Below are 13,828 nucleotides of genomic sequence, written 5' to 3'. Positions count from 1 at the left end.
AGTAGATATCGTTCAACGTTACAGTCTTTTTAGTGCCAAAGTTCCTCTTTTTGTTACTATACTTCCACCACAGCTCAACAGGGAAACACTGTCAAAGGAAACTCAAAGAGGGAATTTTATGCTAAATAGACTGTAAATATGGCAGATATCCACCTGATATGACGAACTCAGACTGCTGAAGCCTCATATAAGCTTCAGATAAACTTTTTTTGCACAAAATGACACACAAAATGATTGATTCTGTCCCTTACATTGAAAGCACATTTGAAGGAAATATTTTAATAGCAAGAGTGTACAGGAGGAATGATTACAGAAAGGAAAACCTCTTTCAGTGCTCATATGGACACCTGACTGTTGTCAGTGGGAACCTGTCTTTTAACTTTGTACCAATTACAAACCTTCTTTCTTCAAAAGCTAGAGAAAAATAGTTGATGAAGCGTGACTAGTTGATTTTTGTTGTATTAAACCTACATCCAGTTCTTTGAGCTGCTTTCCTCCACTACAGTAGTGGAGGTGAGTGTGGAGGAAGTCCCTCCGCCGGGTCCGGAAGTGGACGTGGCACAGCGCTGCAGCAGTTCCGCTGAACGTCCGCTTCTGATAGCAAGAAGGGATTAGTGAGAAACACCCCGGGACGACGTCGGCTTCACAGTTTGTCGGCAACCGGGTTTAACAGCTTTGCCCCGAGCCTTACTATTTACACCACTTTGGAGGTAGGTTTCTATTTGAAACCAGTCAATGTGTGACACCCCTAACCCCGGTTTGACAGGGGGACTAGGATTTTTGCTATCGTAGCTAATGCTAATGCTAAAGCTAATGCTACAGCACGGCTAGCGTCGCTCTTAGAAATAGCATTATGGAATGGAAGTCATTAGCTTAGCTATTAGGCTAACATTAGCTAGCTCCGGTTGTGGCGATTTGGTCACAGCTGATTTCAACCACTGCTGCTGTCATCATGATCCAAGTAGCCCGGTTAGCATTTTTAAGTTAGCTCCCACAACTTGGACGTGTTGTTAAATCGAAGATATTGTGTCTCGGTCATTCTCGCCACAGTTAGCCGTGTGTATTGACCGATCTGGTGTTTTGAGGTTTTGGTTGTGGTGTTGCTAGCTAACTGTAATGCGGCACTGAGGTTGTTCTCACTCGTACATCTTCTCCTCACTTTGTCATACTTTACTCCTACGAAGCTGGCATTTGATTTGCCAGTAACACGTTTCTTATACTAGGACAATATTTTTCTTTGTGAGTTTTTTGAAACTGCTAAACCTTTTTAAGTCTCTTAATTGTAAAACATAGCGACGGCAGCAGGTGTGGGTCACTCGGTAGGCCCGACATACTAAATAGCTGTGCGGCTCCAGCGATTGTATTTCTCGTTGTGGCACCTGTACTGCTGAATTATTCAAAGGCCCCGCTCGTTTAGTCTGATAGATGATACTCATCACACTGTCATATAGGTTAGGTCAGTCTCCGTAAGCCAAGTTAGTGTACAAACATCCCCACTTGGTTGAAGATGTCATGTGACATGCAGAAATAACCATGCTTATAAAGTTGATCGCCCCACCAAATTGCTTCTTGGGATTCTCAAATGCAATGTTAAGACTTTAAAACACTTTATTTAGACAGATGCTGGAGTCCAGGAGCCAATACACACTTTCTTCACAGTGGCAAGCATTTAACCGTGACCCCATAACTCAGAAATAGTTGTAAGTCTTGAGGTTTGTGTCTGCTGTGCTTCAAATTATTGGAGTAGTTTTTGGTATGTTTTAACTTTGAGTTGTGTTAGCAGACTGAAGACTACATGTGATGTGCAGAAATAGCCATGCTCATAAGGTTGATAGCCCCATCAAGTTACTTTTTGGGGTCTTCAAATTAGGGCTGGGTGATATGGACAAAATCAAATATCACAATATTTTTGACCAAATACCCCGATATCAATATTGCAACAATATTGTAGGGATTACTATTGGTACTTTCACAAAATATTTACACAATGAGATTTTTGATAAATAATCATCAGTAATGTGGATATATTGACTAAGTGGGTAAAGGCAAATAATAGAACAGCTAGAACAGTCTGGTAAGGAAAATGGAAAATTATATTATTTGACTGTAATGCAGCCTTTAAAACCAGGAAAAAAACAACACTTATGTCGTATCACAATATTATGATATCCAAAATCTAAGATGATATCTAGTCTCATATCACAATATCACTATATTATCCATATATTGCTCAGTCCTACTTCAAATGAAATGTGAAGACCTTAAAACACTTTATTTAAACAGATGCTGGAGTCCAGTAGCCAGTATACACCGTCTTCACAGTAGCAAGCATTTAATCGTGTCCCCATAGTTCAGAAATAGTTACAAGTCTTGTGGTTTGTGTCTGTTGTGCTTCAAACTATTGGAATAGTTTTTGTTGTGTTTTAACTTTGATTTGTGTTAAAATCAGTGTGGGAACAGTGTGTTTGTAAACAGTTTTAATGTCAATTATTTTATTATTGCACAGTGTGTAAACTCAAAAGTCTATGACTAAGATGCACTCTGTGGGTGTGACCAAAGCAAACATAAAAAGCCAATAGAGGTGTTGTCACTGACTAAACCAGGAAATAACAACGTCATAAGTAATATGTGATTTGTGTCTGACTGCAGAAACTTGACGAGCCAAAAGGCGTGCAGGCTCGAAGGGCTTTACACTACATTTCTCGCTTGTTAGTTCAGGTGCGTGGTGCAGACAAACTCTGCTCAGTCGGGGTTAAATATGTCATCTTAGCACTGCTTTCAGTTCTCTCTTTCTGTCTTTGGTGATGAAATAGTTGAACGCAGAAAAGAAAAGACTGTCCTACAGGTTGAAGAACATTTAACTGAATTGAACAACATTTTTTCTTAAAAGAGAGTGTTGGTAGCAGTCATTCTTTCCAAGATCTGTTGTTTGAAGTTCTGTCAAAAAGGCCTTCCCTTCAGCCTCAACTCAAGACTATACCAGCAATCTTTATCACTATCAACATCTCTTTCTCTGTGGCTTTTATACTCCAACTATCTTGATAGTAAAATCTCTGTTTACAGCCTGGAAGCAGGCTAAACAAGTTAAGTCTTGAATAACTATATTGAGTAATTGTTTGTGATTGTGTCACAATTTTATCCAGATTTAGGGATGAACTGAGGATGAATGTAAACCAGCACACTCCTATGGCCTCTCCTTATGGCCAGCCTCAGCCTGGCTATGGTCAGCCCAGCTATGCTCCCCTGGATGGGGGATACCCTGCCCCCTACGCACCCTACAATGGCCCTGCATCAGCCTACCAGCCTGGAGCTCCGCCACAAGGTAAAGTAGGCTTGGGTCAGTTTCCGATTTTGCTGGTCCAGTATACAAGCTTAAACTGATTTTATGCGAACTGACTGAACCGCTTAGATGTCATTATGAGACATCTAAGTGACTCACACGGAGACTCAAACACTGACAGGGCCGGTTGCTGTTGTCCACCCAGCTGGACACCAGAGATAAGCTGGAGGAGGTAGGCTGACCCGGGCTGAACAGTGCAGATCTCACCAATAACCTGGATAAACCCGGCCGGGCTGCTGACAGCAGCTTGTTTTTTGAAAACAACCCACGGATACAAAGGGACGCGATGGATCGTTTTACCAGCCTGCACGGCGGCTAGCAGCTAGTTGGCATGGCTAGCATCGTTAGCATAGCATAGCATAGCTGTCCCGTGTTATGTGTAGCCGCAGGGTTTCCAGTTGTTAAACCGGAAACACCGCAGCTACACACAGCACCCTAGCACAACAGGAAAAGTTAAGTTGAATGATTGTTGTGAGAAATAAAAACACGATGTGTCACTCAGTTGTCCTGGCTGTGGTGCCGCCACATTCTCATTCATTGGCTCTCATTATGTTCCACTCAGGAGCAGCTAGACCTAGTGGTAAAATTCAGTATTGCTAAATTAACGTAAAGCTCCTGCCCATATGTTCTTGAGCAAGTGTTTGTATGATAGAGAGAGAAGGACACTGGGTCAGCTGTGATGCTCTTCAAGCATTCGCAGAGCTATAACCTTGGAGTGTCCCACCTGCTGCCCGCCATGTGCTTGTTCATGTATGTGTGAGAAAAGCACTGTGCCTTTTGCATACTAATCTAAATCTCAACTGCCCTGTCATGGCTTCATGTGGCTTTACACATTTCCCTACACCTCTCTATATTTGCCTTCTTTCCCTCTTCTCTTGTATTTCAGGTTATTCTCCTTTCACAAGCTTTCCCTCTAAGGCTGTGGCAGCCAACCCAGTCTCTGACCTCTCTTCTCCTCTTGACTTAGGTAACTGCCTCCTCTCTTTTTCTTGCTCATTTCACACTCCACATGCTCTGCAATCATCGAATCCTCTTCGTACCTGCAGGCATTATTTTTTACTGCCACGTCGTTTTCTCAAAGCACAATAGATATTAATATTTTAATTCTACCTAAAGCTAGTGACTGTTACTAACCTTTGTATTTTCAAACGTCTGTATTAACCAGAAATGTGAACTAAACTTTTACTATGTAAAATTCAGTCTCTGCCTCTGTCAATTTGTCAATGTTGTGTTTTTTTGTTTTGTTTTTTTAACACACACATTGTGTTGTGATTCCAGTCTCCAGTAGGGAATGTGCTGTGGAGTCTGGACATCTCGCTTTTCATGAACAAACTACTTGGCTAAAAATGTCTCATGATTGCAATTTTTTTTAAAAAGTAAAAACAAAGAGAAGTTGAAGATTTTACAGACTGATCAGCCACACCCTAAAATTGTCAGATATGTGGTGTTTATTTGCAGAACATTGATCAGAACATCGGTCCCATTAATCTAACTGGTCTTTTTTAGCACACAGTCTTTGCCAGCCTCTGTGCTCCTAATCCCAGAGATAAAATCTGGGAAGGTAATCAGTTAGTTCTAAAAATGAGTTTGGGCACCACGGGAGCATATAGCCATGTCGAGCTTGCTGCACTAATTTCATCAAATTAGAAAGATTTATATCAGAATGGATCCAGGATTATTTGTAGCAGGAACGATGCTTTTTGCAGGTATGTGTATAATATTTTGTCCTTGCATTACAGGTCCTGGCAGGGGCCCTCCCACTTCTGGACCTCCTCCGGTATCAGCCCCTCAACAGTACACTCAGTACAGTCATAGTCAGGGGGACATGCAGAATGGACCACCAACTATGACACAGGCACCACCCAGGTAATTACATGTTTATTGATTGTTTTTTTTTTTAAAGGTATCAGGTTTTATAAGACACTATTTTTTAAGCATAAATGTACCCAATTTGACAGGCTCTATTTGAAGGTGTACATGAAATAGGTGCACTGAGACTATTTGAAACCGTAGAACTTGGGGCTCCTCCAAGACTGTCATGTGGTTAGTTAGGAGAGAAAATGTACTTCACATAAACCAAATCAAGTTATTCAAAACACACTGGTGCTTGAAACACATAGCTCAACAAAATGAATTATGTTAGGGATACAACTACGATTATTTTCTTGATTAATCTTTAAAATGTCAGAAAATAGTGAAGAAAAAAAAAAGATCCCATGGTGACGTCTTCAAATGTCTTGTTTTGTCTGTTCAACAGACTCTCATGTATGACACACAAAAACTTCAAATCCTCACATTTGAGAAGATCAACCCAGCAAATGTTTGGCGTTTTTGCTTAACAAAATCACTGAAATGATTGTTCAATTATCAAAATTGTTCCCAGTTAATTTTCTGTCCATCCACTAATCGATTAATCAACTAATCGTCGTAGCTCTAATGCAGGTATTAAGCATTACGGAAGATCAGGCGCTGCAAAGAGACTATACACATTCATCATGCTTGGATAATATTATAGTGACTAGAATTGCTGCACAAAACTTTATTAGGCTGAAAAAGTTAGCAAGGCAGCGTGCAGATGGTTCAGTAAGTATGTCATGTTGTTCAGTGCGTTTACATGCACTTAAGTAATCAGGTTACTGTAAATCCACATATACACATATCAAGTCAGTAATGAGATTTCAGCAACCCCCGACCTTATTATGGAACCATGGCTTTCTTATTTTAACTGCATTAGATGGTCTGCCATGACGTTTTCTTTGTATGTCTGTGCGCGTGTGTGTGTGTGTGTGCTTATCTCCAGATTTGATACTATCATGATACTTGGGTGCCAGTTTGATTCAGAATTGATTGAATGAATAGAAAAAGGGGGGCACTATTTTCAGTCTCTTGCTCCAGTATACTTTGTGCCAAATCATTCACTGGTGTCCTTATTCCACTGAAAAACAATATGAAACATAACTGGCAGATAAGATAAATGGTCCACAGCCTTTTTATTTTAAAAAGTTAACTCTGTTAATTAATTCATTAATTAATAACAAAGCATCTTACAGTCTCCTGCCTATATGAGAATAACAAACTGAGGTGGAGGCGGAGTGCTCCACTGTGTTGTTATTAACGTCATGTCTCCAGCAGTGGAGAGCAGCCCGTTAGCTCCGGGGAAAAAACATCGCTGTCCAACACGCTGAGCAGGCGCAGGGTTTTTGAGGTGAAACAGACTGAACACCAAGTTATTTCCTTCACCACTGAGTTGGTTTAAGTTGTTTAATGCTGCAGTGTGTGTTGGTCAGCAGGTCTCGTTCGTTACTGCTGATCGCTGCTCTGCTCTGCTAACGTTAGTCTCTAACTGACAACGTCTCGTGAAGGAAAGTATTTAGTCATTAAATTAAAAAAAACGCTTGTAAACGCAGCATTTTTTGAAGATGAACTACAAGACAATTCTAGCTTGTGCACCGTAGACTTACCGGGGGCTGCAGTTGAGTTCCACCTTTTTCGTTCCGTCAACATCACAGGCAGGGATTTTCAACAAAGGCATCCTGCTTTTGAGTTAGATATGCAGGAAAACCCTGGTATATAAACTCACGGAATAAATTTGTGTGTTTCCAGGCCTGCTGTGTCTCAGCCATACAGCCAAGGAGCTATGAATCTGTCAGGGCCTCCGCACCCCTCCTATCCCCAACACTACGGGCCTCCACCCTCAATGCAGCACGTCACCAACCAGATGTCTGGGATGCAGATCACCTCTGGACCACCCACCCCTGCGGGGCCAGGATATGGTAAACTTCAGATGCATTTATACTCAAGTGCAAGTGGTGCAGATGTCTCTTAACATAGGCTTAACCGAGCATATTGATTAAAGGAACAAGTCTATCATCAATACTTTATGTCACCTTGAGATAATCACACTTGTCTGTCGCTCTCTCCTCAGCTCCACCTCACAGCTCCCAGCCTCCTGTCAGTACCGCCTTCCCGGGCGCACCTCCACCCTCCTACACCCAAGCCCCGCCCCCTGCAGCGTCCTCTGCTCCCACCCAGCCACCAACTCCCAGTGGCCCCGCAGCTTCTCAGCAATACTACGGAGGCCCGCCTCCTTCTCAACAGCCATTCAACTCCTCTCTTCCCCCTACCTCTCAACAGCAGTTCACCTCCTCTGCACCGCCACCTCCTTCGTCTCAGCAAAGCTTTTCTCCCTCTTCTTACACGGGTCCCGTGCCTCCACCCACCCAAGCTCCTGCTCCTCCTGTGTCCCAACCACAGCAGTCCTTCCTTCCGACACAGCCCCCCTTCTCTTCAGCACCTCCACCTGTCAGCCAGCCTGCCTTCATGTCCGGCCCACCTCCCCCTGCCCAGGGCTCCTTCCCATCTCAAGCACCCCCTCCTTCCTCTCAGCCTGGGTCATTTCCTCCTCCTGGTCCTCCTCCAACCTCAGCTCCCTCTGGCCAGTACCCAGGTCCCATGCCACCCCAACAGCAGCCCCCTCCATCCCAGCCACCCCCCTACCTCTCCGGTCCTCCTCCTCCCAGAGCTCAGATGCCTCCCACATCTATGGCCCAGAGCAACCACCTGCCTCCAGGACCACAGGGCCCAACATGCCCTCCTGGGCCCATGCAGCAGCCTCCCTCTCAGCCTGGCATGCAGGGAGGATACCCTCCTCAACAGAATGGTGAGGAGACAACCACTAAATGGAAATTAAATTGACTGCTGTTAGTTTTCTCCATTGCTCAGCTGTTTTCTCGTTCACTTCAGGTGCATTCGGGCAGCCGAGAGGCCCGCAGCCTGGCTATGCAGGCCCTTATCCCGGGCAACCCAACTACGGAGCTCCTGCACCAGCACCTGCTCCTGCTCCACCTGCACAGAAAAGACTCGACCCAGATGCCATTCCTAGCCCGGTGAGCAGATATAAACACACATACACTGTTCAACTCCTAATGTCCATGTTTATGACACCGTTACGGACTGTTGATCTCTGTCTATTAATTGCTCCACACGCCGTGTTTTGAGATGTATTTGTGAGGAAAGTTGACTTTAAGTGCCTGAGTGAGTGTGAAAATGAGATGTATATGAGTGTGCATGCCAATTAGGGCTGGGCGATAGTGCAATATTATTATATATCATCCTCCATATTTAGCCAGATAACCAGTTGAGTCATATAGATTTTTGATGGCAAGCATGTATAAAGTAGACAGTATTTCTCGGCCTGTTTATGTGTCTATATTAATTGTCATAATATTTATATGCTGCTCTCTTGGCCAGGACAGATTTTAATATCAGCGAGACTTTTAAATAATAATTGTAGTTTCACACATAAGACTGAATGATATCCAACATGTCCCCGTGATTATCCTGATATCCACCACTAAAGTCTAATATTTCAACTTTGTGTGTGACCTTTATTCTACATGTAGAGCTGCTTAGCATGTGTGTCAAACAGGCTACTGATATTATTAGTTTATGTTTACTTTTGCTCAACTGTCATACTCTACAGTGCTACAAATCTATAATCAATGCTACCGATCAGTTTCTGTTTGAATAACAACAATGCTGCCTGCTACTCAGCACCATCTCGCTGAGTTTTCTCTTCTCACACTCCCTTTTTATATCTTTCACTCTTTGTATTCATGTATTTTGTCCTGTTTTGCACAATTTGCTGGACAAACTTTTGAATGTAAAGCAAGCGTCTGACATGCCGGCTGTGCAGAAATCAAGACATAGAATAGATCCAGACGCTATCCCCAGCCCAGTAAGTTTCCTGTGTGCCTGCCTTTTCCTCTGCTTCATCCTGTCCTCTCTGCTCGCGTGCACTAACCCACCGCTTCCACCTCCTCCTGTCCTTATCATCTAACCTCTCAAAGTCAGTGATAGTAATGTGAAAGATGGGCTCCTTTTGGAAATATTAACAATTTAGACTCATTTATTTCCTATCAAGCAAGACTCGAACGATACTCTGGGAAACTTTGATGTCTGATATACTCTGTACAAACACACGGCATTGTTTCTGAATGATATTTATGTCTTAGAGACTGTGATATTAAGGAGATTGTCCTCAGATAGTTTTCCATTAAAGGCAATCCCCCTATACTTATCATTACCATGCACTGGATCCCGTCACCATGTGTTGGTTATCCTTACTACTACTTCACTCCTACCTCACTGTTTCTGTGTGTTAGACCAGGATTTTGAGGAAGCCCATCTTTGTTTTGACAAACTGAGAGTACTTTTTAGTTTTCAGAGTTTGTCAGTCATCAAAAATCTCCGACTTCTTCCCCTCATAACCATCTCTGTGCGCTGCATGTTAACCTACAACGTGTTGACTTTCCCACACTCCCATGCATAAATGGCATGCCTGGATAAATCCTTCCTGTTTTCCAGGAGATGTCATTTAGTTCTGTCTTTAAGTTTTGTTTTTACCATATTTGTGAATCTACACAAGCATCTTCAGCATGAATCTACCATATGTCACCTTGACTGTGAAGTATTTATTTTTAAAAGCTGTAAAATGTCCAAAGACGACGACTGGTTCAGTTTGAGTTTAGTAGCTGCAGATGTGTGTAGCATTGTGTGAAAGTCTTCTTTTGCATGGGTGTTAAATGTTCTTCTTTTAGACTTGGGAGACCTGGGGGACAATGTGTCATGTGCACTTACTTACAATGTAAACATGTATGAAAGTTGGGATATATTTGTCCCCTTCTCTTCTTTGTAGATCCAAGTAATCGAAGATGACAAAACTAAGAGCACTGAGCCGTTCACTACGGGGGTTAGGGGTCAGGCCCCACCACTGGTCACTACCAACTTTCAGGTCAAAGACCAAGGTAGGTTCTACTTTCCTTTAATTTTCCAAAAGGGTTCAGCGAGTCGAAGTTGTGACCTTTTGATCTAAATCTCACAGAATCATCTTTACGTGTTCCCTTCTTTCTCCAACTAGATACTAGTAGAACGCAAATCAGAAATATCGGCACACTTTCAATCTCACAAAGGTATATGGACTGTGTGATATCAATGGAAGAATTGTGTTTTGTGTTAAGGGAACGCCAGTCCCAGGTTTGTCCGCTGTACGGCCTACAACATGCCTTGCACATCCGACATGGCCAAGCAGTCTCAGGTGCCACTCGCCGCCGTCATCAAGCCCCTCGCCACGCTGCCGCCAGATGAGGTGAGCAATGCCCCCCTCCTCTCCCTCCTGTATTGCCCTACATAGATGCTGCTTTTTTACTGGACTTTTTCTGATCTGTAGATGTTGATGCATGACACAATATCCTCAGAGATATAACTGTGTTCACTGGAAAGCTAGCAGATGGTGAAAGAAGGAATTTGGTTGACAATGGGTGGAATAAATTGCCGATCAAAAGAGCTCTGAATATAAAAATATATAAAGCATATTATCCTTTTGGCTGATGGCTACCTAAGAATTTAATCTGCAGCAAAAACCTTTGGGTGTTTAGAATAGATTGTGGCTTAATCTGACCCAACAACAAGCCTCCTCTTCATGCTTGTGTTTCACACTGCAGATGTATATTCCACTGAGATTTTCATAACAGTTGGACAGTTTTCACCTTTAGCCTGATTTGAAAAAAGATTAGTTTTCAGAGCACTGCCTGATATGTAATAGTTATCACAGGGCGCCTGTAGTATGATTGCCTCAAAATGACAGTGACGGGATCGGCTTTCATTCACTTCACATTCACATTCATTCACGTCACATGTTTAACCAAAATCCATTTGGACGGGGTTAGTTTTACGCCTGAAGAGCCAATCTCCAGAGCTATGGCTCAACAGGCAATATCTTTTCTGCCATTGTCTTTGTAATGACGGGATTGTGGGTCTTAAAGCTCAGAATATTTCTCAACCTCAACAACTATTATCTCATCCATTGTTCTATACAAACAAGAGACAGCGACAGTAAGAGGTGAAGAGAGGAGGAGCTGCTACAGGAGCCGGGATGTTCAAGCAGGGAGCAAGTGCAGTTTATTAATTCATTTATTTGATTTTTTCCTTGTGGGTACAGGCACAAGTGAAATAGTTAAAACTACAATGAAAAGCAGGCAACAAAATGGTAAATAACGTCTGTAGTTGGGCCAACATTGTGTTGAAGTACAAAACAGTTTTTTCTCTGGAAAAAATGCATTTTTTCAGGGGCGGTGAGGCAGGAATTAGGACAGTGGTGCAAAGTGTCGTGGGGCAGAGTGTGAAAGAGCGCCTCCACACATAGCCGCTGCCAGTACGGGGTTGTACATAGAAAATAATAGGGGCGGCTGTTTTGATGCATGCCGTTGGGCAGCAGTGTATTTTGGCCTTTTGACCAATATGGGTGCATATATATTCTCTCTTACTCCTTTCATGGAATCTTTTTATCAGACCCCTCCATACCTGGTGGACCATGGTGAGGGCGGCCCAATCCGTTGCAACCGCTGTAAGGCCTACATGTGTCCATACATGCAGTTCATAGAGGGAGGACGCCGCTTCCAGTGTGGCTTTTGCAGCTGCGTCACAGAGGGTGAGTTAGTGTCAGAGTGTTTATGTGCAGCGAGCAATTAACTGTCAAATTATTTTCTAAATTAACTTCACTGTATTAATGTTCTGTGTTTATTCTTCCTCTGTTCTCCTCTAGTTCCTCCACATTATTTCCAGCATCTGGACCACACTGGGAAGAGAGTGGACTGCTATGACAGACCAGAGCTTTCGCTGGGCAGCTATGAGTTTCTGGCCACTGTTGACTACTGTAAAGTAAGTCCTGGGATTGAAAGGGGATCTATGTGGTGGACTGAAGTCTGCAGGATTTTGTCTTTTGTGTTGTTCTATTGTTTTGCTACAGCATACATATCTCCTCTATAAATCACATGTTCTGTGGTGTCCATTGAGAAAAAAAATCTGAAACCAAGAGGGAGAAAGTTTTATATTTTTTGGTTGCATGATGGTTTTGTATTACTTGGTCAGAATACACAACACAAGAGCCACAGACTTAAAACAACAGCTAACATCAGCTTTACCCACTAATGTCTCTTTATCTTCTCCTGCACCTTATTTTGCTGAATGAGCGACCAAACAAACACTCAACAGGAAAAGTTACATCAACAACACGTTTGCATGCTGGATAATACTTAGCTAGTCAGCTGCAGCACATTAAACAGCATAAAAACGTACCGGCAAATGTCACTTTCGTCAGTTTAGATGCTGATGTGATCCTTACTCCTCTATAACACTGCTAACAACACACCGTCTACGCTCGACTTGTAGATTACACCCACACACCCCTCCAGCTAAGACGAAAAGGAGCATTTCCCAAAAGGCCTCTTTTTTCCTTTAATAATTAATAATACATTTAGAAACACATTAACATTATTTTAGACTGCAAAAAGGGATGACTAAGTGTGATTTCATTTGGATGGTTATTAAGTAGTTATAATTTGCTCACAACTTCCAGACTTGTCAAATCTCCCGTTTTTTCCCAGGTTTCTCCCGTGTGCTTCCATTTCGTTATTTTCCCCATAAATCTCCCGTATTTCCTTACTTCTACAGTTACACACAGAGCTCTAGTGGAGACTAAACACATGTAAATGCCGTTTACCTACCTCTCAAATTCTGAAGTAGCGTTCACACAAACTTTGATCACTTTACAGCCGTCAGTGCGCTCATACCGGCTTCCTACCGCAACTTTCTGTCGTAGCTTCTAGCAGCGCTCGTTGCTGCCGCTTTACATTACAGTAATATTAATGTAGACTGATAGTTTGGCTGGTTTTGACTGCTGATGCATTCCCGCTGTGTGTTGTTTGTCCACAATCACTGTAATTGACACCGCTTCATGCTCTGTCAGACTTTTAAAAGGAAGGCTTTTTACATTTCCAGAGAGTGAGTGAAGGAATTAGGAGAGAGGAGACAGAAGCGAGGAAGAATTGCAGGATGTTATGGTGTTGAAAGAAAAACAAGGAGAAAGTAAAGAAGACGGAACTGATTCAAGATTGAAAGAAAAGGTTTTAAGGAGGAAAGAGAAACACATAGAAGCAGCCCAGGTGTCAGGTGATGGAGAGACAAATTCAAAGCAGGAAGACTGGTAAGGAACTTGCACCTGTATCTAGATGAATTAGTGTTCTGGTAAATATTTTAAAGGCACAATCTGTTTGCAGAATGTCCATATGTACGCTAAAGGGCATCCCACTAACAAAAGTCAAAGCACAAGATTGAAACCTGCTATAAGATCTTTTAATACAGGCACTAACACTACAAATCAACTCGATTAACATCATGTTTTCTTAAGCTGTTAAACTGTTGTTGACTTCAGTAACTATACCTTAACAAAAAGAGTGAGACGCTAGCCAAAAAAGCAAAACCCCTGTGTAAATATTTAAATACTTGGGAGACTATTTTCCTATTCCTGACAAAAAGCATGTTAAGAAACAACCATGCGTTTTGCGTACGGTGTGTACGGTGGACTTCAGTGTTGGTCATGGTGGGAAAAATGATGTTAACCAGCATGCTAGGTCTGTTAAACATTAGCGC

The 13,828-nt window shown here is 42.5% G+C and overlaps 1 protein-coding gene across 5 annotated transcripts in view; it reads left to right on the top strand.

The window, feature by feature from the left end:
• The first annotated feature begins 551 nt into the window (after positions 1 to 551).
• sec24c (SEC24 homolog C, COPII coat complex component) overlaps positions 552 to 13,828 on the top strand; it is a 21,585-nt gene continuing 8,308 nt past the window's right edge. Inside the window, exons 1-12 of one of the 5 annotated variants that reach the window (XM_067575492.1) lie at positions 552 to 710; positions 3,144 to 3,322; positions 4,227 to 4,307; positions 5,080 to 5,206; positions 6,944 to 7,113; positions 7,266 to 8,000; positions 8,084 to 8,226; positions 9,009 to 9,077; positions 10,038 to 10,146; positions 10,360 to 10,487; positions 11,690 to 11,828; positions 11,943 to 12,058. In XM_067575492.1, the coding sequence (XP_067431593.1) occupies positions 3,163 to 3,322; positions 4,227 to 4,307; positions 5,080 to 5,206; positions 6,944 to 7,113; positions 7,266 to 8,000; positions 8,084 to 8,226; positions 9,009 to 9,077; positions 10,038 to 10,146; positions 10,360 to 10,487; positions 11,690 to 11,828; positions 11,943 to 12,058 (1,977 nt within the window). In that variant the 5' untranslated portion in view covers positions 552 to 710; positions 3,144 to 3,162. The remainder of the gene's footprint in view (positions 711 to 3,143; positions 3,323 to 4,226; positions 4,308 to 5,079; positions 5,207 to 6,943; positions 7,114 to 7,265; positions 8,001 to 8,083; positions 8,227 to 9,008; positions 9,078 to 10,037; positions 10,147 to 10,359; positions 10,488 to 11,689; positions 11,829 to 11,942; positions 12,059 to 13,828) is intronic. The other 4 variants (XM_067575494.1, XM_067575493.1, XM_067575495.1 and 1 more) reach the window with 4 other exon arrangements.

The sequence above is a fragment of the Thunnus thynnus genome, chromosome 20, assembly GCF_963924715.1.
Source record: "Thunnus thynnus chromosome 20, fThuThy2.1, whole genome shotgun sequence".
Taxonomy (NCBI): domain Eukaryota; kingdom Metazoa; phylum Chordata; class Actinopteri; order Scombriformes; family Scombridae; genus Thunnus; species Thunnus thynnus.
The sequence above is the reverse complement of the archived record's forward strand: the minus strand, read 5'-3'. Positions and strand labels throughout refer to the sequence as shown.